The sequence below is a fragment of the Hoplias malabaricus genome, chromosome 5, assembly GCF_029633855.1.
Source record: "Hoplias malabaricus isolate fHopMal1 chromosome 5, fHopMal1.hap1, whole genome shotgun sequence".
NCBI lineage: Eukaryota > Metazoa > Chordata > Actinopteri > Characiformes > Erythrinidae > Hoplias > Hoplias malabaricus.
This window is the reverse complement of record NC_089804.1, coordinates 24,859,858-24,883,508: the sequence shown is the minus strand read 5'-3', so window position 1 is coordinate 24,883,508 and position 23,651 is coordinate 24,859,858. Positions and strand designations below refer to the sequence as shown.

General features: G+C 41.0%; 1 protein-coding gene across 2 annotated transcripts in view; it reads right to left on the bottom strand.

Annotated features, from left to right (window-relative positions):
• Window positions 1–23,140, bottom strand: part of LOC136697489 (E3 ubiquitin-protein ligase TRIM62) — a 35,334-nt gene extending 12,194 nt beyond the window's left edge. The window contains exons 1-2 of one of the 2 annotated variants that reach the window (XM_066672636.1): window positions 22,936–23,140; window positions 21,137–21,713 (exon numbers count right to left, since the gene is read on the bottom strand). In XM_066672636.1, the coding sequence (XP_066528733.1) occupies window positions 21,137–21,550 (414 nt within the window). In that variant the 5' untranslated portion in view covers window positions 21,551–21,713; window positions 22,936–23,140. Of the gene's footprint in view, window positions 1–21,136; window positions 21,714–22,672; window positions 22,751–22,935 lie in introns of those variants that run through there. The other variant, XM_066672637.1, reaches the window with a different exon arrangement.
• Window positions 23,141–23,651: the final 511 nt, after the last annotated feature.

Below are 23,651 nucleotides of genomic sequence, written 5' to 3'. Positions count from 1 at the left end.
AAAGCTTTTCCATTACACATTTTAAATGGACTGTAAATCCAATGTTATAAAACCTGTGACTGACAGAAAGCAAAGTTCTGACTGACATCCATATCTCCCTGTTTTTCTCTCCTGTGTTCTCAGAATATCAATAAATACAGACTAAATGTCACTTTATTACACTCACCCCACAACTCTCAGAAATCAATCAACACAAGACCTTCTTCACATACAAAAATGCATTACTACAACAAGATGAGAATATTCACAAACTAAAAAAGCATCAACGAATAAAAGAGGGAACATCAAAGCAATAGCACTCTGTCTCCAATGTGATGACTTGGTGGGTGAAATTGACTTCAAATTACCAACATTCCCAGAACAGTGCCATTTTAGTAATGGTCCTTCTTTGAACATAATTCAGTCTGTCCACTTCGTGTACGGAACAACTAATTTCCTAAAGTTCATCTCAGTGTAATTTTCCAAGGGCTATTTACTTCCCAGAAGTCCCAGAGATTAGAACACACCCTTGGCTAAAAGCCTTGTATGATTTATTGATTACGGAACATTAGCTCAATCCATTCTCTTCATGCATGAGAAGCGACAGGGCATGTTTTTGCAGAGATTGTAACTTTTAGGAAGGCTCAAATAAACAGAGCATTGGGAGGTTTGAGGGGACAAAAGGGAATAAATAAGAAATAAAATGAGCTTTTTTTGCCAGAGAAAGTGGGCCTCTGCAGCAGTGGCCTTGTCAGATTTAGGACAACTGGTCCACCTCTGTGTGCCTGCAGGCAGAATGAGGACGAGCGAAGAGACCCAGTCTGGGTCGCAGCAGCCCAGCAGTGAAAGGATAACTACACACTCGCTGAGCATCGCTGTTTGGCTTTGAATAACTGTAAGTGTTTGTCAGTGGCTATAGAAGACTAAAACACAATGAAGTGTTTGGAAATTCACATAGAGCAGGACTGCAGTCGTCTTGCTCTGGGCCAGTTACTCCGAAAGAGGCAGTATACTCTTGAAGGTAAAGAGAGAAGGCAGGGTAATAAGAAAATCACTGGCTCTTTCTGTACTACAAAGAAGAGTTAACAAAGGAGGTAAATGGCAAAACAGTCCCAAAACACTAGTCACTCAGACTAATGCAAGTTATACATTTATACAGCTTTCAACACTGTCTTTTCAAGGACAAAGACCAGAGAGAATACAAATTTCTATTACTCTCAGGGAACATGGTTATACATTTTAATGATGGGAGTGCAATGGGATCAGCAGGTTTCAGTTCTCCCAGCGTGAATTCTCTCAGCTTGCAGCAGGATGAATGGGCTGAGAATAGGTCAGAAAACACGCCGTGCAGGCTCTGCAGTGGTCCTCAGAGAGCAGGACTGCCTACACACCATTCTCAACATCGCCATTTCCAATTTTCAGCCTGCATACACAAAAGTCATTGAGCCCAAGAAATAGCCAGCTCATTTGTTTTGCGTTTAAGGCAAACAGTTATTGGATCATTATACAGCATGAATTTTTTAAGACTGCTTTTGTCAACAAGCTTTTTTCACCCCCCGGTAGCAAAGTAAAGCCATATGCAGAGGATGCAGAGCAGTCCAAAAGCAAACATCTGCAGTGATGCAGCATGACGGAAGCTGTAAACAAGTTGTCCCTGCAATGTTCTGTGCACTCGCAGCATGAGTGTCTGTGTAAGAGGCTCTGACTGCAAAGCGGGCACAAGGCTTGAGTGGAGAGGCAGCCCACGCCCCGGTCAATCCACGCTGGTCTACCAAAGTATGACATGACATTTCCCCAGGATGCTGCATGACAGGGGGAGAAGGTCACTGCAGGGCCATTATATAGCAAAAAAATATATAATAAATAAAAAAAAAAACCTCATTTCACCCTAGATTCGTGCCTCTCACATTTACACTAGGCATTAACTCAAGGGAAATAAAAGATGAATAAACAAATAACAGCACTCCTCCATTATAAAGCATGCATTTTGGGCTTTCAATTTTCGCTACTTTTGTCGTTTCCGCACTCCTCATTAAACACAATAGTGTGCTGAAGAGGAGTTCTAAGCCCTCACACTTGCCAGCGCTGATGAAGGAAAAGAAGACAAACAAGACAGCATAAATAATAAAAAAACAAATATCAGGCGAGCAAGGTTCACACGCTTAAACACACAGACAAACAGAGAACCTGACTGCTCAGGTATGCTGTGTGAGAAGCTGATTGTTTTGTCACTATCACTGCTACTTCACCATGTGGCAGGAAACTTATATTGGTTTGTATTTTCATTCTGCTGTGATGAATATCACAGCGGTGCAAAACATCTTTGCAGCAACCATAATTCCAACAGTAGCATAATATTACTGTGGGGTGGGGGTGAGAAACCTTAAGATCTAACCTCACGATTCTCATTAATAACAATCCCAGAAGGCATAATCTTGCAAGGACACTTTGGCACAACCTTGTCAAGAGTGGGTGTCATAATTTTCTCAGTGGGCAGAAACTGCAGGAGTCAAGCAAGCAGCCCACAGCTCAAATGCACTAAGGCCATCTCTGTCCTCTCTCGTTTTGACTGCTGTGTAAATCACAGCTAAAGGGGCTAGAAAACTGTCAGCTGTTTTCCAACCTCATCAAAAAAACTGTAAGTCTTGCTTTGACAAAGAGGACTGGGGGGGGGGGGGGGGGTGTGTGTTTAAAAACACGAGTCATCTGGCCAGCAACGCACATCCCGCCTGGACACAACACAACAAGTCTGCTCACAAGACAGTGGTGTATGGTGGATATTGCCTGTTCCGAGAGATGAAATTATGAGGTATGATCAGAATGTAGTGGAGTGTAAACACACATAAGCGCTGTTTTATACCATTTAACATTGTTTAAAATATACTCACTTTTTTAGGTTTTACTCCCATTTTTATTTATATATATACATATACTGGAATTTAAAATAAAATATCAATAAAAAGGATAAGAAACTCTAAATCAGTGCACGCACATGGCTTGACATGTTTGGTTTGCGATAACCTTAGGGTCAAACCACTTAGTCTGCTGTCCTGAAGCTAGTTAAAAATTTTAGGAGAAAACTATAAGCAAAATCAAGTAAGATGTAAACTGGCATAAAATGTTATTAATTATCCACATGATTAGCATACACTTTCATTATGTATATATGTGTTTATTTAGTTTTAATTCATATTCTGAGCTTAGGTGCTAGCATTAGCACAAAAACTGCAAGCCCTTTCTAGGCAACTAGGCTAACCATCTCCATAGCAATGAAGGCAGATTTTCAGAGAGGTTTTTAAACAGGAGTGCAGTGGAAACTCATGTTAATAGATTTTATATACCTTCTTAAATATGAATTTGCATTTATTTATTTATTTTTTCCCATTTAAGGGTTTCTTCACTGGCCATAGCTGGAAACAGGTTCCCTGGGTACTGGACTGTGGCAGTAGGAAACGTATGAAAAACTACAATGCTTTCAAGATGCTCAGCCAATTTCTTGGCCAAGTGACCATTGCTTATTTTATAAACATTCAGTGTTTACAATCTGACCACGCAAACAATGGTCTTGTTGTCTTTTCTCCTAAACAGTGGGTGACACCCCCCACTGGGGAGAGAAAGTTTGGATTATGTTACAGCCATAGTGTATTCAGTACAACCCATACAGTTTAGTTCACATTATCAAATAATATATAAAAATATTTTACACATTGTTATATGCTTTGTGTTTGTGACTATTTTGTACAGTTTGTTTTTTAAACCCTAAATTCCTAGATAAATATAAAGAAAACACATGAACAGAGTGCTTTGACACTTCACCTGACTTCATAAAATTTAGCACTTCCATTTATCTTTCGCAGACCATGCATTCATTAGTTTGGAATAATTACAGCCTCCTGTGCTGTGGCCGAGCGATTCAGCAGATTGTGCCAAGATACAGCAGGGCTCACTGAAGCAGGACAGTGGAATGGGCAGTTAAGTAGGGTGACCCTACAATGACATGGCAGGCAGACCATTGGATTCACAATTATCTCCATTTACTTTTGTATTACTTAGCCATTCAAAAGGAGGGAAAACAAAATGACACACACTAAAACATGAAGGAGCAGAATTTGCAAATGCCACTTGGTACCCTCAACAAGAGGGAGTACAGAAATCTTCCAGCTTTACTTCTCATGCATCCTCTGATGTGTCATTCATTTATTTCCTCTGGCAGCAAAGCCAGACCAAAGAGGAAGATACAAAAAAATAACATGCACATCCATAAATTCAGTGCTGTATCTGACCCGCCCCCAAAAAATGTATGGCATTCACTTCTTTTCAAAACACCAAATAGTGATTGAGTTGCACCTCCAATATCAACAGCTTTTCCTCTAGCGTTAGCAGACACCGCAGCCTATAGGAGGGAGCCTGCTCCCTGTAGTCAGAGCACGTCGTCGCCTGCCACATCCCACTGACACGGCTCACAGCAGCAGCAGCATAACGATTGGTCTCAGAGTCCGTCTACAGCCAATCCTGAGCACAGTGCACCATACACACCAGAGCAAGCTGGGGGGCCTGGAGGGAGAGCTAAAATATGGCACTGCTCGGCCTTCAGAACAAAATGGAGCTTAGTCACATTGGATCCGAGTGCCACATTGCTAAGTAAAAACCATGTGATTTTTTCTGCAATGCCTAAAAACCAGGGCTTTATAGTATAAACATTGCAATTGTTAAATCATATTAAATTCTATATATTTTACTTCCTATCAAATGTTCCTGTGCACTGTTATGTTTAAATTATTTTGTTCCAAATAATGTGATGCAATCTTACAATGTGGGCTCCTTGATATATGCAAAATATTGGGCAGGAGGTGGGAATGCCATTATTGCAGCAAGAAATAAATAATGGTATATTGTTCCTTCATTAAAGTATGAGACGAGGATAATCCACCTGCAGACAACCAGCAACTGAGGTGACAGAGACTATAATATTGTGTCAATAATTGTCATGGCATTGAAGCTCAGGCTGGCGGCACTGCGCGTCCGAGTGCTATAATGAACAAAGCTTCAGCCTTCACAATGACAGAACCAGTCTATCCTCTTTCCATTCCTGACCTCACTTCAACTGCCACTCTACTGCACTAAGACGACAGAGGCTCACCAGCTTCCTAACTGATGGATGTCAGCTGGGAGATTGGGGTGATTAGAAGACAGGCCACAGGGAAAGACTGGCAGCAGGAGAGACCTGGTCACGATCACTGGTCACGTCTCACAGCAAGAGTTATTTTAGACAAATGGTACCCATACTGCAAGGAGACAGTTACAGAATGCTGAATACCTCCAAACACCATATCAATCAATCAAAGAATATTAAATATTTGCTGCAATGCATCACTGCAAGCATGACATCAAGAAAGTAAAGACAAGAAGGAATTTCACACAGTCTGCATTCTGCAACTGTAGAACTGGCTCTATTCCTGCTTAGCAATTGAAACCACCACAGAAATCTCCATTATCATCTGGGAATTGCCTGTTACCTCTGCTTCCCTTAAGGATTTGAGAGCAATTTATGACTGACAACACTGCTGGATTCAACTGTCTAGAAAAGGTCTTCCCAGTTTCATTTCGCGTTAGAGAGCAGGGAGCAGTGGGAGGAAAAATCTATAGGTGATTCGTCTCCTGTGTATGATGCTGAACTTTTAGGAAGACATAAATTGAGGTTTAATGTAAATGAAAGCAGTAAATTCCAAGGTTAGGCAAGCCACAATATGAATGTAAAATCAGGCAATCCGGTAGATTAACTGGGCTGCACAGACCTGGGGTAAAGCTATATCTCAGCACCAATGCTTCAGCACAGTGGTTCGAAACCAGTCGACAAATACATAGGGGTAACATGGAATCGAAAAGCAACTGTCAGGAAAATGTCAGAGGCTTTGAATTTTCCATTACAATGGAAAGGAAAAATGGGACCAAAGCCTATACTTGCAACATGACGTTTAATAGAGGAACCCTGGTCTTGTTAATTAGAACAGGAGTCCCAACAAGACAGTTATGAGAAGAATCTTGTTGCTTTGGCAGAGGAAAGTAAATTCTGGGTTGTTGGCAAATACCGTATGCATGGCCTGCTGCTCCTAGACAATGCTGCCAGGGAGGACCTCTTGGCATCCTCTAGACTTCCAGAATGTAGCAAAACAAAGAGCTTATTCACTCATCTAACACATGGTGCAATTTGCTGAACACCCTAAACTGGACTGATCCCAATCAAGCATGGGTGATGCATTATGACAGCTTTTCAACAAACCTGGACCTGCTTCGGAAATTACAGGTGGTCACCATGTGATGCGTGTCACAGTCCAATACAGTCAGCTGGAGGAGATGCCACAAGTTTAAGCCTATACTGGTAACAGCCATTACGCAAGTGCTGTGAATAATCAGTTATTCCTGAGTTCCAAACGTCAAGAATAAAAAAAGCAGCATCTAATCACCTGCCTGAATGAAGAACAATGTGTGGGTGGCAAAAACCTGCCCTGTCAGTGGCAACTGCAGCCCACCTCTTTGCAGAGGAATGGAGACAAGGCCTCTGCAAGACTAATGGTGGAGAGAGGGGGGTAAGTTCACCTCCAAGACGATTCAGAAAAGCTTCACTGGGCTGGAAAACAGCAGCAGAGAATGAACAAAGCAAGGATGTCCACTGGATAGCTTTGAACTTGTGTGCCTTTGTGATTGGTTATCTCACCACCACCAGCTCAGCAAACATAATATCTTTGTGATGATGCTGACAGCATTTAATTGGACTAGTATAGGGTCAACACCTTGTTCAAGCTTTCACAACCAAGAAAAAACAATGCATTGCTGCCTACTTTAAACTCTTACTTCCAGATTGTTCAGTGAGGGCAGTCAACGTGAGAAACACTGACAAGGCCCAAGGCCATAGTGGAAATTCAGTGTAAAAGCTACATGAGCCGACATGAAACAAACTAAAAATATCCTTTACTGGGGGATTATGGCAAAACCCAATATAATGCCATGTCATCTTAAAAAAAAGCTCCTTAGGATTAAACAAACCACCGACACTCAGCATGTTGTTCATTTAAAACCAAGTGGTGTTAAATGTAATGGCACGGACAATCACTTTGCAGCCCGTTTATGTGAATATACAAATAACAGGAATCAGCCAGATCATCTAGTGACCTTACCAGAGAGAATGGTAAACAGAAGGCTCGCGAAAGAGATGAGGGATGCACGGACAGAGCTTTGAGCCGGTATGGGGATTAAGTACTCGCACACATACACGTGCCTATGTGCACACACAAATGCATACAGATTTATCCTCAGCATATGCAGGGTTAAAAGTTAGTTTGTGCGCACAGCTGCCATGGACGCATCTGTTTAATGCGCAGCATTCTCTGTCACTTCCTATTAATTCTGACCCTAAAAAACAGGAAGAAACTCACCGGTGAAATAATGGCGGTTATCACAGTCATGTGGTTCTGTTTTTTCGAATGTGTCCACTATGAATTCACCCATTCAGTCCAGTCCTGCTTTATCTATGGAAGTAGAGGACTTCACATCCATTTCACAGTTAAATGAGCTCAAGCTCAGGGAGTACAGAGGGGAACGAGTACACTACCGTACACAGTGCTGAGTGAAAGAGAAATGGACAAGCGACCTCCATTTACTGACTGACCAAAAGAGACAGAGCCTGATCTGTTCCGTGACCCGTGCAGCAGTCAAAAACAGCTCCACCTGAGGCTGGCTGAAGCTGGATGGCAGAGATACTGATAGAGCTGTCTCTGTGCGTGCATTACCAACAGATTCCCTGTAGGAGTTCATAAGAGATTTGCAAAGTGTTGGACCCAAAGACAGCCTGAGGAAAAATGTTTTAAAAAGGAGATAACATTTTACTGTTTCAAAAAAAAAAAAACATGAGCTAAGAACAGCCCAGCTAGCTCCCATGACACAACATGTCTGCCAAAGAACTTAACTATAAAAGATTTTCCATGTACTCACATGCCAAATGGGAGAACAGTTAAAGCCACTTTAACATTCAACTCTGGGGTAATGTGTGCATCAGTGGTTTCTAAACGATATAAAAAGGGTTGAATTTACTCTGCTTTACTGTTTTGTGAGCTTCTATGTGTGGGAATTCCCACAGGTGCATAGATTTGTAACCGTCCTAGCCACAAAAGGGTTGTGTGTGGGTATGCGTATTTGCATGTGGTGAAAGTTTCACAGGAAATTTTCCGTGATGATACTACCTACAAAAACACATTGTGAGTTAATGACCTGCCACTTTATACATAACCCAATAAGAACTAGTATATCAGCTTGTTGGTCTCATGAGGACTGTCCAGCACTGTTTGCCATAACCCATATTACTGGCATCAGAGGCATGTTTTGCTTGCAGGCCACATGTTATTTCAGACTCCACATATGTTGGTGACACACAAATGCATTGCACTTCAGTATCTGGAAATAAATTCCTGGTAAAACGTATTCCTCAAAATGCAAATTCCTATGAAAGGTGAACAAAACAAAAGGCTAATGCTTGATGATATATGAACAGGTCGCATTCACCTTATACTGTGAAGGAAATCTCACTGAACAATGTTGATCATTTACCGTCATATTTAACTTCAAAATAAATTTAAATCTTTGTCCAACGTACAGTTTACTAAGACACTAATTGCATTCAACATAAAGCAAATCTCAAATAAGCCTGTTTATGTTTTTAATCAAGACTGTGAGAGCAATTAGTAGCAGGCATATGTGCCTGAGTTCTGTGAAATGTGTACATGACAGTCTCCATGAAAACGGGTGAGGCTACTCAGAATGGATGATGAGTTTACTCACAAAACAAAATTAAAATGTACACTCATTTAATGATTACTGCCACTTTTAACTGGAACTGTCCATTAGAGTAAAGAGAAGAGCATACTATTGATAAAGGTGTTAATTACAGCACTTGACAATTAAGTACCTGCACAGGTCCAAAGCACAATGTACATAAAATTTAGGTTTAATTACATAGCCCTTTAATTTAAACCCATACTGACGTACAGAGAGACTACACATCTCAAAATGTGATACTGTCCAACTTTGAGGTGTGTTCTTTATTTCACACTGTTTCATGGGGTCATATACAGAGGTGAAAACGCGCTCCTCTAGAGGGCCCAGGAGCAGGCTCTTAAGTCAATAATTCATACTGGACAAATTGCAGTGAAGGGAGAGTGGAAATAAGCTCCGGCTCCTGACAGGTCAGCAGACGCAGAGCGCCCCGATGCTAAAGCACTGCGGGGAGTGATGAGAGGGCAGCTGGGGCACAGATGAAATGCAGGCATGGGCCAGACTCGTTTAGATCACTGCAGGCAGTCTGGCCAGCTGAAGCTTTATTTCTCTGTGGCATAGTAACAACAGAGATGGTCTGCAGCAATGGTGTGCAATGGCAAGGGCAATGTGGACGTGACATATGGCACAGGACAACATCTGGTCCTCTGGACACTTTGCATTGAAGGTCCCTGGGTAAAGAGGGAGAGAGGCTGCATGGTCATGCAGCATGATAACCCCCAGTCTAATTGAATCAAGTGGAGAAAAATCACACACAGCATCCTGCTTCTTTCCGTAGTAGAATTAGAAAAAGATTGCTTCCCAGCCTAGTCTCAGCCTGAGAACAATAGTCAGTAATCTGTGCTAATTCCCTCCCACCTAATCATGGGTGAGCAGCTCCCAGGCCCAGGGTTCAGCAGGGGGTCCATGCCTGTCATTACTGCCTCCAGTCAAAGAGCATCACTGCAGTGTGATTAGTCAGGACAGTAACATCAATTCATTAAGTCTCTTAATGCGCTGAGAATAATTCTTGCAGATTCATTGCATCAGTGCTCATGCTTTGTATGAATTCCACCTCAAGTTCATAAAAATCTAATGAATTCATCTTTGAGTGTTAAAAAAAGATAATAAAGGCTGCTTTTCCCATAACTAATGAACCTGGCTCTATGATACAGTAACTCATCAGGCAGTCAGAATGTGCAGGGCACTATTTAAGGCAATTTAAAACCTAGCATTATATATAATTATAGAGTATGTGTGTGTGTATAAAATTCATTCATATCTGAACTAGAAATTTCAGTACCATGAAAAAGTATTTGCTTCTTCCTGATTTTCTCAGGAGGTCCGTAAACAAAATGTGACATTAGATAAAGAAAACCCATTATTATCAACAGTAATCCAAACTTTGTTGTGGAGGAATGTAAGCCACGGTTCTTTGCAAGATTTGTGTAACTGAAATAAACTGTAGGTTTTTGAACATGAAACTGCTCACTTGAGGCACTACCAAGGCATCTGTATGTAGTTCAAATCAGGACTTTGACAAGGCCGCTCTAAAATATTCATTTTGTTTCTTTTCAGCATGCAGAAATGGATTTGCTTTTTTTTTTGTTTTTATCACTTGCTTGCTACATGGCAAATATATCTCAGCTTCAGCTGATGGACCGATGAAAAGAATCTCTACTTAAGAATTCTCTGATACAGGACAGAAATATTAATAATTAATGTAATAGTAATTAAAAAAAACCTGTCTGGGCGTATTTCAAAAAGCAGGAACAAAAAGAGCTGAGAGACATTCCTATTGTATCCTAAATCTGGATACAACTTATCAATCTCATAAATCATGCTTTGTGAAATAGCTTCCAGATCCTTGTAATTTATCAGTGTTTCTAAGTTTATCAATTAATAGGACCCTCACTGTGTTCATTACTTTGTGTTTAGTGGACATCTTTACATCTAAAATAAATTAAAAAAATTATTTTTAAGATGTGTTTTGTATTTGAAATGTTCATTCATTCATTCATTCTTTATCTTTAACCCTTATCCAGTTCAGGATCATGGTGGGTCCAGAGCCTACCTGGAATCACTGGGCGCAAGGCAGAAATACACCCTGGAGGGGGCGCCAGTCCTTCACAGGGAAACACACACACTCACACCTACGGACACTTTTGAGTCACCAATCCACCTACCAACGTGTGTTTTTGGACTGTGGGAGGAAACCGGAGCACCTGGAGGAAACCCACGCGGACATAGGGAGAACACACCACACTCCTCACAGACAGTCACCCGGAGGAAACCCACGCAGACACAGGGAAAACACACCACACTCCTCACAGACAGTCACCTGGAGGAAACCCACGCAGACACAGGGAGAACACACCACACTCCTCACAATCACCCGGAGCGGCAATCAAACCCACAACCTCTAGGTCCTTGGAGCTGTGTGACTGCGACACTACCTGCTGCGTCACCGTGCCGCCTTTAACAAAACATTTACTGGGATAAATATGTAAAAACATTAGATCAGGAAGGAGACAATCTACCATGCCTGGAAAGAATACATTTGTTTGGCAAATATGAGCAAGGAAACAGTAGGAAGGTCACATGTGAGTGATGATGATGATGATTGCTCTCATTCTTTGGGATATGTAACTTTCCTATTGCAATGAATAATCACTGCCAATGTTGGCACGATATGCAGCACCATTAAGAAATCAGTGACTATGCAAATACAAAGTCTCTGCACGTTAACTATCACTCAATTTGCAAATACCAAGCAGTCTACATAAGGAGCTCTTTGTCAGCTGGGCATTACATTATTTTAGCGATATGCAATGGAGTATTTTTCTTGCCAGTGTCAAAAGTTTCTTGTCATTAAACAAGGCTCGACATTAGTGAAGTGAGCTAATAACTAAATATTTCCTATTTTAAGGCCCTGCCTCTAGTGACCCATCAGCGATCTGAATCAGTGGGTCACAGTCCCTGTGATGACAGACAAATCATCTTCCCTCAGGGGCAACCAGTCAACACTAAAGCACTGTGAAGTTTCCCATCAGACGTGTTCCACTGCAAACAAAGCGCTCTCTCACCAACTACATGCAGCTGACACTCATACCAAAAACAAACCCAACACAAAAGAACAAGTTCCTATGGAAATATGGAACCTAGCAGTAAATCTTAGGACTTTTTTCCCCCCAGTAAAACTACTTTAATCTTTTTTACAATTTTGGAATGCTGAAAGGCTCAAATCCACTAAAATAAATGTTAAGCCGTTCAAAGGGTAAAAATAACACATCGTTCTTTGGAAGAACCAAAGGTTCAGACAGTCTTGAAGAACAATTTGGATGGTGTTTGCACTATTTATAAGAGTTATCCAAATAGAATGACATCATTAAAATGGTGCCAAAGGCAAACCAACATGCTCCAGAATTTTTTTTCTTCTAGAGATGGTTGGTGCAGATATGCAATGGCTGATTGTGATGCCAATAGGTAAATATCCATAGCTATTGGAGTTTTAATTTCAGCTGCCTGAATTAGTGCAGCGATACAGAATATTTCCAAGTGAAGTTTCCATGTTCTCCCCGTGTTCTCTCCTGGGTTTCCTCTGAGGTCTCAGATTTCCTTCCAACATCCAAAAACAAGGAGGTTAGGTGAACTGGCTTCTCTCATAACTGTGTTGGTCTGAGTGAATGAGTGTGCGGGAGTGAATGTGTGTGTGTCCAGATATGGATTGGCACTCTATCCTGGGTGAAACCCTAATGCCCAATGCAGTCCTTTATGTGGACGGCCGTTCCTGGTTGAGAGTTAGCTGTGCGTGTTTGGCTGCCACTTCTCACCAGTGTGTGAGTGGACTGAATGTTGAATGGATGTGCAGTGTTAATAGTAAACTGTGCCTTTATAGGAAGGCACTATTTAAGTGTTCATTCATTCATTATCTGTAACCGCTTATCCAGTTCAGGGTCGCGGTGGGTCCAGACCATACCTGGAATCATTAGGCACAAGGCAGGAAGTGGGGGGGGTTGTCCTTCACAGGGCAACACACACACACTTTTGAGTCACCAATTCACCCATCAACCTGTGCTTTTGGACTGTGGGAGGAAACTGGAGCACCTGGAGGAAACCCACGCAGACACAGAGAGAACACACCAAACTCCTCACAAGCTGGGCTTCAAATCTTTCAAAAATAGCTTTAAAATTATTCCACTCCTCCAGAATACAAGAAATACATCCTCAAATATGAGTTGGAAATCTAAACATCACAGGTGTATGGACTATTTTCGTTTGTTTTTATTGTTTCAGTAAATTATAATGGCACCTTTAAGAAATGACTTAGAAAATTTTAAATGGAAAATAAAAAATGTTCTTAAGAGTTAGTTACAGTTAGGACAATGAAAGAACAAATGGTAAGGTTTTGCAAATGGTAAGAAATATGGCAATGTTTAATGTACACAGAGACAGTCTGATACGCTACAAAAAGTCTGAAGGACAACACTGTTTCATGCGCAGCGGGTGAAGAAACATCCGCCTGAAGACATGTACGATGCTCTGCAGACGAGTGCCATTTTGTGTCAGTTTCATGACAGCTCTCAGCACTCTTACTTTACTCTGTAACAAATGGGCATGACCATTTCTCATTCCCCCCCGTGAGGATCGCTGTCCATATGAATACTGCTCTCATTTCCCTCTGCAAGGTTGCTGTTGGAAAATGTTTCACTTGTTGCCTCATTAAACACCAGGCTGCTTGTGAAAATGTGGGCAGTATGCTTTGTCAACCAGTATATAACATGCCCATTGTTCTCTACGCTTGCTGCAGATTGAGCATGCGCCCCCTGCCCAGTTCCCCACTGACGACCTGCACTAGGCATTTTTTTTTCCCTTGGCATGCCTGAAAATAAATGACTGAAAAAATAAAAGATAAAAAGAATAATCATTCAATTAGCAAGCAGATTCTCTCTCAACCTCTGGCACTCAGCTTATAATCTACAGATTCAAGCATGGACATGGAATGGAGCAGCTGTACATGGCTCTGGACTCTCAATGCTAAATGTTGCTTTAAAGAGTATAAACCATTATGTGGAGTTTATCCAACAGCAGTAACTGACTTCAATAAGGCTGTTGTGGCTAAATGCAATCAAATACTTTACAATTTTCCAAAATACAGCACAAAAGAAGAATAAACTCCATGTTAACATGCTTGATTTCAGAAGAAATGCTGGAGTCTAGGAGTCTACACATTTTTAAAAGGTCTTATAATGTACATGTTTTATAAGTGAAAATAAGTACAAATCCTCTAGATTATTTACCACTCAAGTGTGTTCTCCACACTGCATACTATCTGTTAGATAAAATATCTTTAGAAAAATATATTTATTCTCCAAGAATGTTCCTGCTGTTTTTTCCAAATGAAACATGATTCTAACTTCAGCTCAAACGCATGAGATAATTCTCTTTACTTAAAAGAAGCAGAAGGAGCTGCAGGGCCTTCTGAGACAAAAGCACAAATGGATACCCTGCAATTACCTCACCAAACGTCCCCCCAAAAGGATCTCCTGGGTTTGCTTAGTCTTCCCATGAAATGAAATCCAACGTTGGTAGAGCACTGAGTGAGTTCTTTAGTGCTTTTCATGTGAGTCTTCAATTTTAAGCACTATCTAATGACAAATGGAGCAGAAAGTGCTCCCTCAGGCATCAAAAAACCCTTCACCTTCAGTGCCCCATGCTATGTAGCAATCTGATAGGTGAGATCATAATTAAAGAGTGGTTTGCAGTACAACTTTGTTGGTGAAGGCAAACCTGACTGTTTGAAAAATGTACAAGACACCCTGCGTTTAAATACCAAGGGTGTCTGATGCTTGAAAACATAATACTGGTGTCATGCCATTTTGCAGATAAGATAAGGCATCCTTGACAAGCCGCAAAATAAATAGAAAATAAATACACTTGATCGGTTTGATAAGAAAATAAATAAAAAAAAAAAAGAAAATAAATACACTTGATCGGTTTGATATAACACTGATGCCATTTTCACTTGTGTGATTCCATTGCATAATCATCCAATACTGTTATCTCATTTGGAGTTCCAAATATTTGGATTTCACATTATTATATTGGAGCAAAATTTAACAACAGATTAATATTATTCACTCATTTATTCATCTTCTGTCACCGCTATATCCAGGGGTGTGGCCTACCCAGAAGCGCTGAGCATAAGGCAATCACACTCACGCCTGTAAACAATTTCACACAGCCAATCCACCTCAGACCATGTGGAGGAAACAGACAGACACAGGGAGAACACACCTCACCGATAATCATCCAACGCAGGGATCAAACACAGGACCCAAAAGCTATGTGGCAACAACACTATATGTTGCACCATTATGCCACTCCGGTATAATATATTTTTAAAAAAGGGCTTCAGAAGACAGGATTACAGGGCAAGACTTCTCAATACATTTATATGTGATAATTGTTATCACATATAACTTATATCAGTTTCCTCCCACGGTCCAAAAACACACATTGGTAGGTTGATTGGCGACTCAAAAATGTCTGAGTGTGTGAGTGAATGTGTGAGTGTGTTGCCCTGTGAAGGACTGGCGCCCCCTCCAGGGTGTATTCCCGGATTGGCCCAATGATTCCAGGTAGGCTCTGGACCCACCGCGACCCTGAATTGGATAAGCGCTTACAGATAATGGACAGATTTTTAAAATAATTTTTGGGTTACCCATTTTTGCCAAGCAATTCTACAGAGTACACAAACTGAAAATCACAAGTTCAGTCTTTCAAATCTGTAGAAGACAGCTTCATTTAACTTGATACATCTTGATACTATTCACTACATGATAAAACAGGTGGAAAAATTCAAAAATTGGATACAACCCCACCATCTGCAAAAATTAAAGTAGACTCATTCATTATAACACTGATTAAAAAACAAAAAAATGCCTAGTTACATAAATTTATAGACAGCATGAAAAATACATAACGCATTTAAATTTCATCAGTTAAATCGTGTCTTTTGCTCCCACTTCTGAAAAAGCCCATCTGCTGAAAAGATCATAATCGTTGCCCATCCACACAAGTGACATTAAGAAGAAAAAAAAAATAGTTCCCATAGGAATCAAAGTGCATTAGTTTGCACTAAAATCCCACTCTTCCCTCAAGCAAACAGCCAAGCACTACACAAATCCTCTCCTATCCTCTTCTATCTCTTTAGTACTTATATCAGAACAGAGAGAGAGAGAGAGAGAGAGAGAGAGAGAGAGAGGCAGAAGTCAATGGACTGATAGATATTTAAGTGCATTAGAGAAGGCACCTGAGGGAAGAACTGGAAAAGGGAAAAAAGAATAGGAAACAGCAAAAACTCTACGATGGCAGCTACAATATCCAGACTCTGAGAGGTCAAAGGAGTAACATGCAAAGTTAAGGAGATTACACAAGCAGACCACTGAGAGCATGTACTGCGACAAGCAAAATCCGGATCTCTGTGTTGTGTGGCCAAGCAAAGTAGGTGCCAGCACATACTTACCAGCCACAAGTGCATGCTTGACACACAAGAAGGGGGGGAAGGGGCCTGAAAACAGCACAAATTAGGCTTGTATGAACTTCGGCAGCCTCATCTGCGCATTAAAACAACACAGCGGTGCAACAGACTCCAAATTAACCCTGAAAGTCACATCTTTGTATTTGAAGGATTCTTTTGAACATAAAACAAGCAGCCAGTTAACTTTGAGCCTTGTGAAATGGAAGGAGCATCACTAAGCTGTCTTTCTACTTAAATCATCGCTCTCCAACTGGCAGGGATCAATGGACATGACAGAACAGTTTCCCTGTCTTTTTATTTCTCTTCCTGACAGCCCATTTTTTTCAGCCAAGAGCCTTCCTCTGGTTTCTGAACAACCTCCTGAAAGAGCCGTGGTGTCTGGTATCTAAAGGATTCATTACAGTTAGAGACAGACAAACCTACAGACGGAAACAAGCACAGACAGATATCCTTCAGAGGGAACAAGTGAGGGAGAGATTTTCTTCTTGGGTAACATTCAGGTGATCCAGGCTCTCTTCTTGCCCTTGGTATCAGCGAAGGATTTACTCAGTCTTCCCCTGAAGACTGAGTAAAGAAGTCTTGGTTGAGCCTCGACACATGCTGAAATCTGAATGATCCTGGGTGCACTTCTTTCCTGTCAGCAGTGCATGAGGGTTACCTACGGACTGTGAAAGAATTTTTTTATTTATTTATTTTTTTAAACGAACCAAGCAACTAATTGAACCTGGTGGCCCAAAAAACCATCCGGCCCAAAGGCAAACTCGTGACATGAATATAGCAACCATTCCGATAGCAATCATTAAAATCAGGCAAAAAAAAAAAAAACCCAGCAGTGGAACAAGTGGACTGAGAAAAAACAGCTTTGAGTGCTCTGGCATAAGTCCAATCTTTGTCCAATAAAATTACAGCTAAAGATCACAGCTTCAGTGCGCTGCCTGTGGCAAAAACATATTCCATTAACATACAATAAGAAACAGACCTGCTTATTAGGGATGCACCAAGTGTTCAGGAACTGAATGAATTCAGCCAATAACGGTTACCTAAAAACACTTCAGCTGGAAAAAAAATGTAATATAATTTATACAGAATGATGACTTTTTAACGACACTTACGTTTTTCTAGTTACCGGTTGTAGACGGGAACCAGAGTGGAAATTCACTCCTTAGCTTTGGGGCAAGTTGCAACTGCTCCAGGGTAATTCCCACTTTAACTCATTATTTTTTGACAGCGAGTCACACAAGAACACACTGAAGTTTCCCTGCTTTTATTCAGTTTCAAGCATCTGGGGCAAACGTAACTCAATTAAGAGTAAAGGACAGACAGAGCTGTTTTGTTTACAAGCATTACAGCAAGGCACACAGCTTCTCAAAACACACACGTGTTCATCCCTACTGCTTATTTTTGTGCAGAACTCTAACAAATACCTCACTAATATTTTACAGAGTATACATAATTTTGCAAATAACTGAATCAGTGACAGCGTGGGCCAGTACATTTGAGTCATGTTACATAAGTTTCTTTTACACATACCCACTCAACATGTATTGTCTAAGTCAGCCTCCACATTAGTCTGCATCGGTACAAGATGCCAGCACTATGCGAGGCTGAATTACAGGCATTTTTAAAAACAAAATAACAAGACTGGTAAATGACCCAGATCAAGATTCCAAAGCTAACAAGCACCCAAATCACATCCAAACCTAAACCATTCCTCTGTAAGGTCAGCAATAGCCTGAGTGTCTAAATTACCTCCGAAGAACAGGCATTAGCTATGCTCCAGTGATAATCATCACTTATGCGCTCACAAATGCACCATCAAGAGAACAGCATGTCACTCTGTGTAAATTAAAGTTGGAGAAGAAAAGGGAGGGAAAAGGTTCTCAATAATTTAACGACCTTCAAAAATGCAAACCATCTCCAAACTGAATCCACGTGAATCTAGAGATGAGTTGAAGTTTACACGGGGATGGGTGTAGGTTATATGCTAATCACAAGCCATTGTAACAGACTTCAGCATCCAGAGGGGTTCTGGAACCAATCACTCATGAATATCAAAAGGCCAACTGTACGCATGAAACTTAAAGAATTCCGATTTCAACACACACTTTTGTGGAAGGGACTTTGTCGAGGATAAACAGACTCATTAGCAGCCCAGAGCTGTTTAGGAATTCCCAGCCAATTTGCTCTTTGTGGTTTAAAGTACACTCTTGGCATTAGCGTGTGCCCTCGTCCTCGTGGGGAATGTTTGTTTCTGATGAAGGCCCTCAGTGCCTACCTTTGAGCCCTGTGAAGTGCTGTAAAAGAGCCCAGTCCCCTGGCTTGAGCGTCTCAAAAGCCAAGGAAAGGAAACAAGTGCTCCATAAATCTCCCCTTGGAGAGCGTCTCCAAAGAGACTCCTGCAAATTAACTGACAACTGTGGCATGCTGCTCCAATTAATTCTTCATCGAGGTTACACATACTCGGACATATTTCACGCTTCTGTTTCACAAGCTAGGCTAGTGATTCGAGCCTGGTGTTGTTTGGAGTCAGAATTGTACACTCGTAAAAAGCTAATTAGAGATTACAGAACAGGCTTTCAGGGAGATTTGTTTGCCTTTCAAGTTCAAAAATGCATGCCCTGTTCATATGAACGAGGAACATGACAATACAAAGAAATGTAGCATTTAGGAGAAAAAAATGTAAACACTCCCACAATAAATATAATAATTGACAACGAAGAGCAGTCAATATGCTCTAAAATAAATGCATATAAAGATATTAATACAGACAGGAGATGGCAGATAGGATACTCCACTATGAAGAAGCTACAGAAAGTAATGTTGCTGCCAGCTGCAATCTCAGCAAATCATTGTGGTCAGCAGAACATTTTGTCAAGAGTTTAATTTTCCCAAGTTCTGCCTTCAGCCACAGCAGTGGAATATATAAGATGTTAATGTTATCAGAAACATGAACGCTGAAAGTTATGTACCATCACACCATCTCACTATGCTGCAAGAAATGATGTATGTTTTAAGTAATGGCAATATTGCACCGTAATGATCAAAACGATAATGACATCCGTGTTTACACTGTCAGCTGTAGAGGTAGCACAGATGCACAGAAACAGAATTTCAAAAGCACTTGGCTTGCCAGCTCCTGTTTCCAAACTTTACAGGCTCACACTAATTCATAACCATCTTTCCAACAATTTAATGTAATGCTGTTCCACACTAATCACAGTGATCCTACTCATCCGATGTGATACTCCATCACTATTATCAACAAAGCGAGTAGCAGCCATTGTCTACCTATTTCATCTAGAAATGTGAACACACAAATATATAAGATAGGTAGGAGGATTGATGACTCAAAAGTGTTCGTAGGTGTATGTGTGTCACCCTGTGAAGGACTGGTGTGTTCCTGCCCTGCGCCCAATGATTCCGGGTAGGCTCCGGACACACCATGACCCTGAATTGAATAAGCGGTTATAGACAATGAATGTATGAATGAATAATTGAAGCCATAACACGATTAGGTTGCATTCTACACAGCTGTGGTGATGTATGTATTTCATATACTGTAAAGGGGGTTTCGTCATTTGTTGGTACTGCAATAAAAAGAGCGGATATGATCGGCCTAAAAAGCAATTCCAACCCTGCCTATGCATATTAGCTGTGTGAGTCAAAGTGCCCGAGGCCTATGCTTCCTCTGCTGAAAACTGTGTTACTGAGAAGCTTCATTCATTTTACAGGGAGTTCATTTCTCTAACAAGAGAAACAGCAGACAGAAGGACAGACCCTTACATAAGGACGTATCAAACGTCTGTGTTACCCATAAAAACACAAGGATTCTTATCAGACTTCTCTGCAAATGGGAAATGCTTTGGAACGTGGAAGCTAAATTCTCTGGGGGAGGAAAAAAAAAAAGGTTTTGCTTTAAAAGCAACTTTGCTCATTGATGGTATTTGAGTAATGCACTACACCACATTGAGAGAGATCTATAAAAGGCGACCAATATTAAGCTTTGCCTGTGGTCTTCTCCTTTGATTTGAAAAATTATATTTGAAACATAACACTACCATCAATTCACAAGGTGAAGGGCTTATTATGTTGCAAAATCAAGTGTGAGGAAGCACTGAGAGATGAATAACGTGACCGCAATTGACAACATTTCTTTGCAAACTGCCACAATGGTGAGTTATGCAAACACTCTTTACTGATAAATAGGGGTGGGTCTGCAGAATTAGGAAAATCTACTGTGTGAATTAATATAAGTAGAACATGAGTCCCTTTACATCATTCCTTGGTTTGACTTCTATGCTGAAAAATACATGATGTAGATGTGGAAGACCTGTCAAGTGTTTAGTACTGAAGCATGCTTATTAATAATAAAACACAATGATTCTATAATTCTGGCCACTAATTCTTACCATAAATTTAATGGCCCTGCTATCTCAAGTGCCCAGTTCATATTTTTATATTGCTCTACCCCTGGGCAGTGTAATATTTAATCTACTAATCACGGTGGTGGTGGTGGTGGGGGGGGGGGATTTCCCTGAGTTTCTCACCTCTGCTAAACCATGGAAATAGAATATTGACAACGGAGGGTCTGAATTTTCAGCTGTTGCTTTTTTCAGCTTTCCTGCAACCCAGAGTCTCTGTCAGTTGTACTCCAAGATTCTATTTTGATTCTGGACCTGTTCTTATTCTACTGTGAAGAACCTGATAACTACAAAACCCTTAAAACGCCAGTTTAGAGGTGCAACTAACAGTCCACTTACTGGTGTTACTTTTTCAGTTTTAATCTTTCTGTGGAAAAGAAAAACTGACCTGTATTTCTTCAAAGGCTTCGTCAATGGTGGTCACCTGATGTTGCTCGTGCAAGGCAGGCTCATCACAGAAGAAGCAAACCAGGCTCTTGTCACTGAGGCAGAAGAGCTTGACCTTCTCATGGTCCTTGCACGGGTAGGAGCTCCTCTGTGCATTAAGGATGGCATCCAGCGGGAAAGCAGAGTACCTCTCCACAATGTTGGAGAGCTTGAGGCTTGGCGACAGAAGCGGGTCCGTGAAGGTCCTTCTGCACTCCGGACAGTCTCGTGTCCCGTGGTGCTCTTGTCTGTTCCAATGCTCTGTGATGCATTTTCGGCAGAAATAGTGCTCACAACCAAAACTCACCGGGTCTTGGTAAATACTCAGGCAAATGGAACACAGGAGCTCGTCCTTCAGACAACAAGCCATTTGCATGTATGGAAGGGCCAGTACATGCAGTATTCAGAGATCTGAAATTGACTGCAGTGGTGGACTAGACCTGTAAATGGTCTTTGACGAGTTCTCTTACAGCTTTCAACCTGAGTGTCAATCTTGCTCCTTCTGGTTCATCCAGTTGACCCCAGTTCTTGAAGCTGTTCTGTTAAAAAGGCAGAAGACATACATTCAAAGTTAGATGCATTTTTTTCTGAAAAGACAGATCCTTTCACTTCACCAAATCCGACAAAAAAATGCTGAATCAAACAGTGGGAGTATCCTGCAAAACATCCACTTTCGTTTTTCCTGTATGGAATGACATGGCAATGATCAGGAAGTACAGAATTTCTAATGAGAATCGAGGCAGAGATTTCAGTGTTTATTGAAAGATACCACCACTTTTCTTCAGTTTTGACCTGAGTCTCATTTATTGACATGTTCCTTAATTGTTCTGCCTCCAGTGCTTTGGTATGGTCTGTTAAAAATGGCAGAAGAGACAGAATATGAAAGCAAAAACGCTCATGAAGTCAACTTTTATTAATTAAAAAGCAGTGTTGAGAGTAAATTCTCCAATTTAGTGTCTGTAAAACGCTGGCCTGCTACAGGAAAAGAGTGTGGAACAAGGCATTGGCAGTGCTGATGAACACAGTTAAAACCATCGATTTTAATTTTATGGTATGGTATGGGAGCAGTGTGGAAAAACTGACCAAGTCACTCAGAGGGACTGTCACTTTAATGCGGTGGCAAAAATGACCAGTTTTTCCAAGCAGAGATTCAACTACATATGTACAATATAATACTGCCTACTAGACTTGTCTATCTGTTAACGAAGCTGAAGTTAGCTTTTCATTAGAATTATACATTCCACCTTAAATATATGCACCACTTAAGGGTGAATAGAAAATTCGAATTAAAAAACGTATCTACGCTAGCGACCTAACCAACACGACTCACTGTCGATTAACCGCGGACAAGTTGAGACACGCCTCTGAACGTGTAACAAGAGTGTTTATCTTTCCGAAGAAGGTTTATTTTCATTTTTGCGCCTCAAACCCGGCTGAACAGCTCGCTACCTAATTAGCTGTCAGGCTAGCTAATATGTCAACACGGCAACATACATACCCACTACCACCGACGAAGCTTTGCCTTGATTCTATTCGAATGTTCCATTCCACCTTAAGTGGCGCGGCAATTCTATTCCGGACCCAGGAGCGCTGAACTGTAAGCGCTCCATCATTTAAGGTGGAACTGAATATTCGAATAAGAAACTGCCGAATAAGAAGAGGACCAAGACTTTATTCCACAAAGGCACTGAACAATACAAAAACGTAACCGAGGTTAACAGTCAGCTCGGTTATTCTGGACAGTCCGGGTGAGCTATGTACCTCAGAGAAGCTCCAGGTTTTTCTTGAAATTAATAATTCCAGGGACATTCAGCCTGTCCACCCGCTCCTCTCCCGCTGCTCCTCAAATCCACAACTGATTGCAACGGAGTCCACAGCACAGCAACGGCGCATACCAACTTTAGCCCAGAGGGACGTTCACTCAGGTAAAACAAACGGCAAATAACTTCACTGTTATAAATAACACATATTTTTAAATAATTTAATAACCTATTGTACTCAAACGTGGATTTTTTTCACACATTGTAATGTGACAAACAATGAAATAAAGAAAACACCACTCTCTGGTGCACTATGGTATGCCCTTACGCTCTTAAAGTGAAAAGCCACGCTGTCGCTCTCCAGCTGGCCGCATGTGGGCGTGACAATTCATCATCCAATCAAAATAAATCTGGAGTAGGAGCTTTGTCTTTAAGAAAATGTTTGTAATAATTGAAATACTCTTAACATCCTCTTAGAAATCAATAACTCAAATGCTCTGACAACATAAAGATAATCCGTTTCTGTACAGGCATAAGACTTTTAAAACACTGTTCAATCATTTCATCTGAACGCAAAAAATGATGTTTTATTTTTACCTGTATACCTGCTATATGACTCTGCACCTATGGATGCACATGGATGCATGCTGCTGAAGGTAAAGAGGGGTGCAACACAGCTGAACATAGAGGTAGAGAAGTCTTCCAAAAGAAAAGACT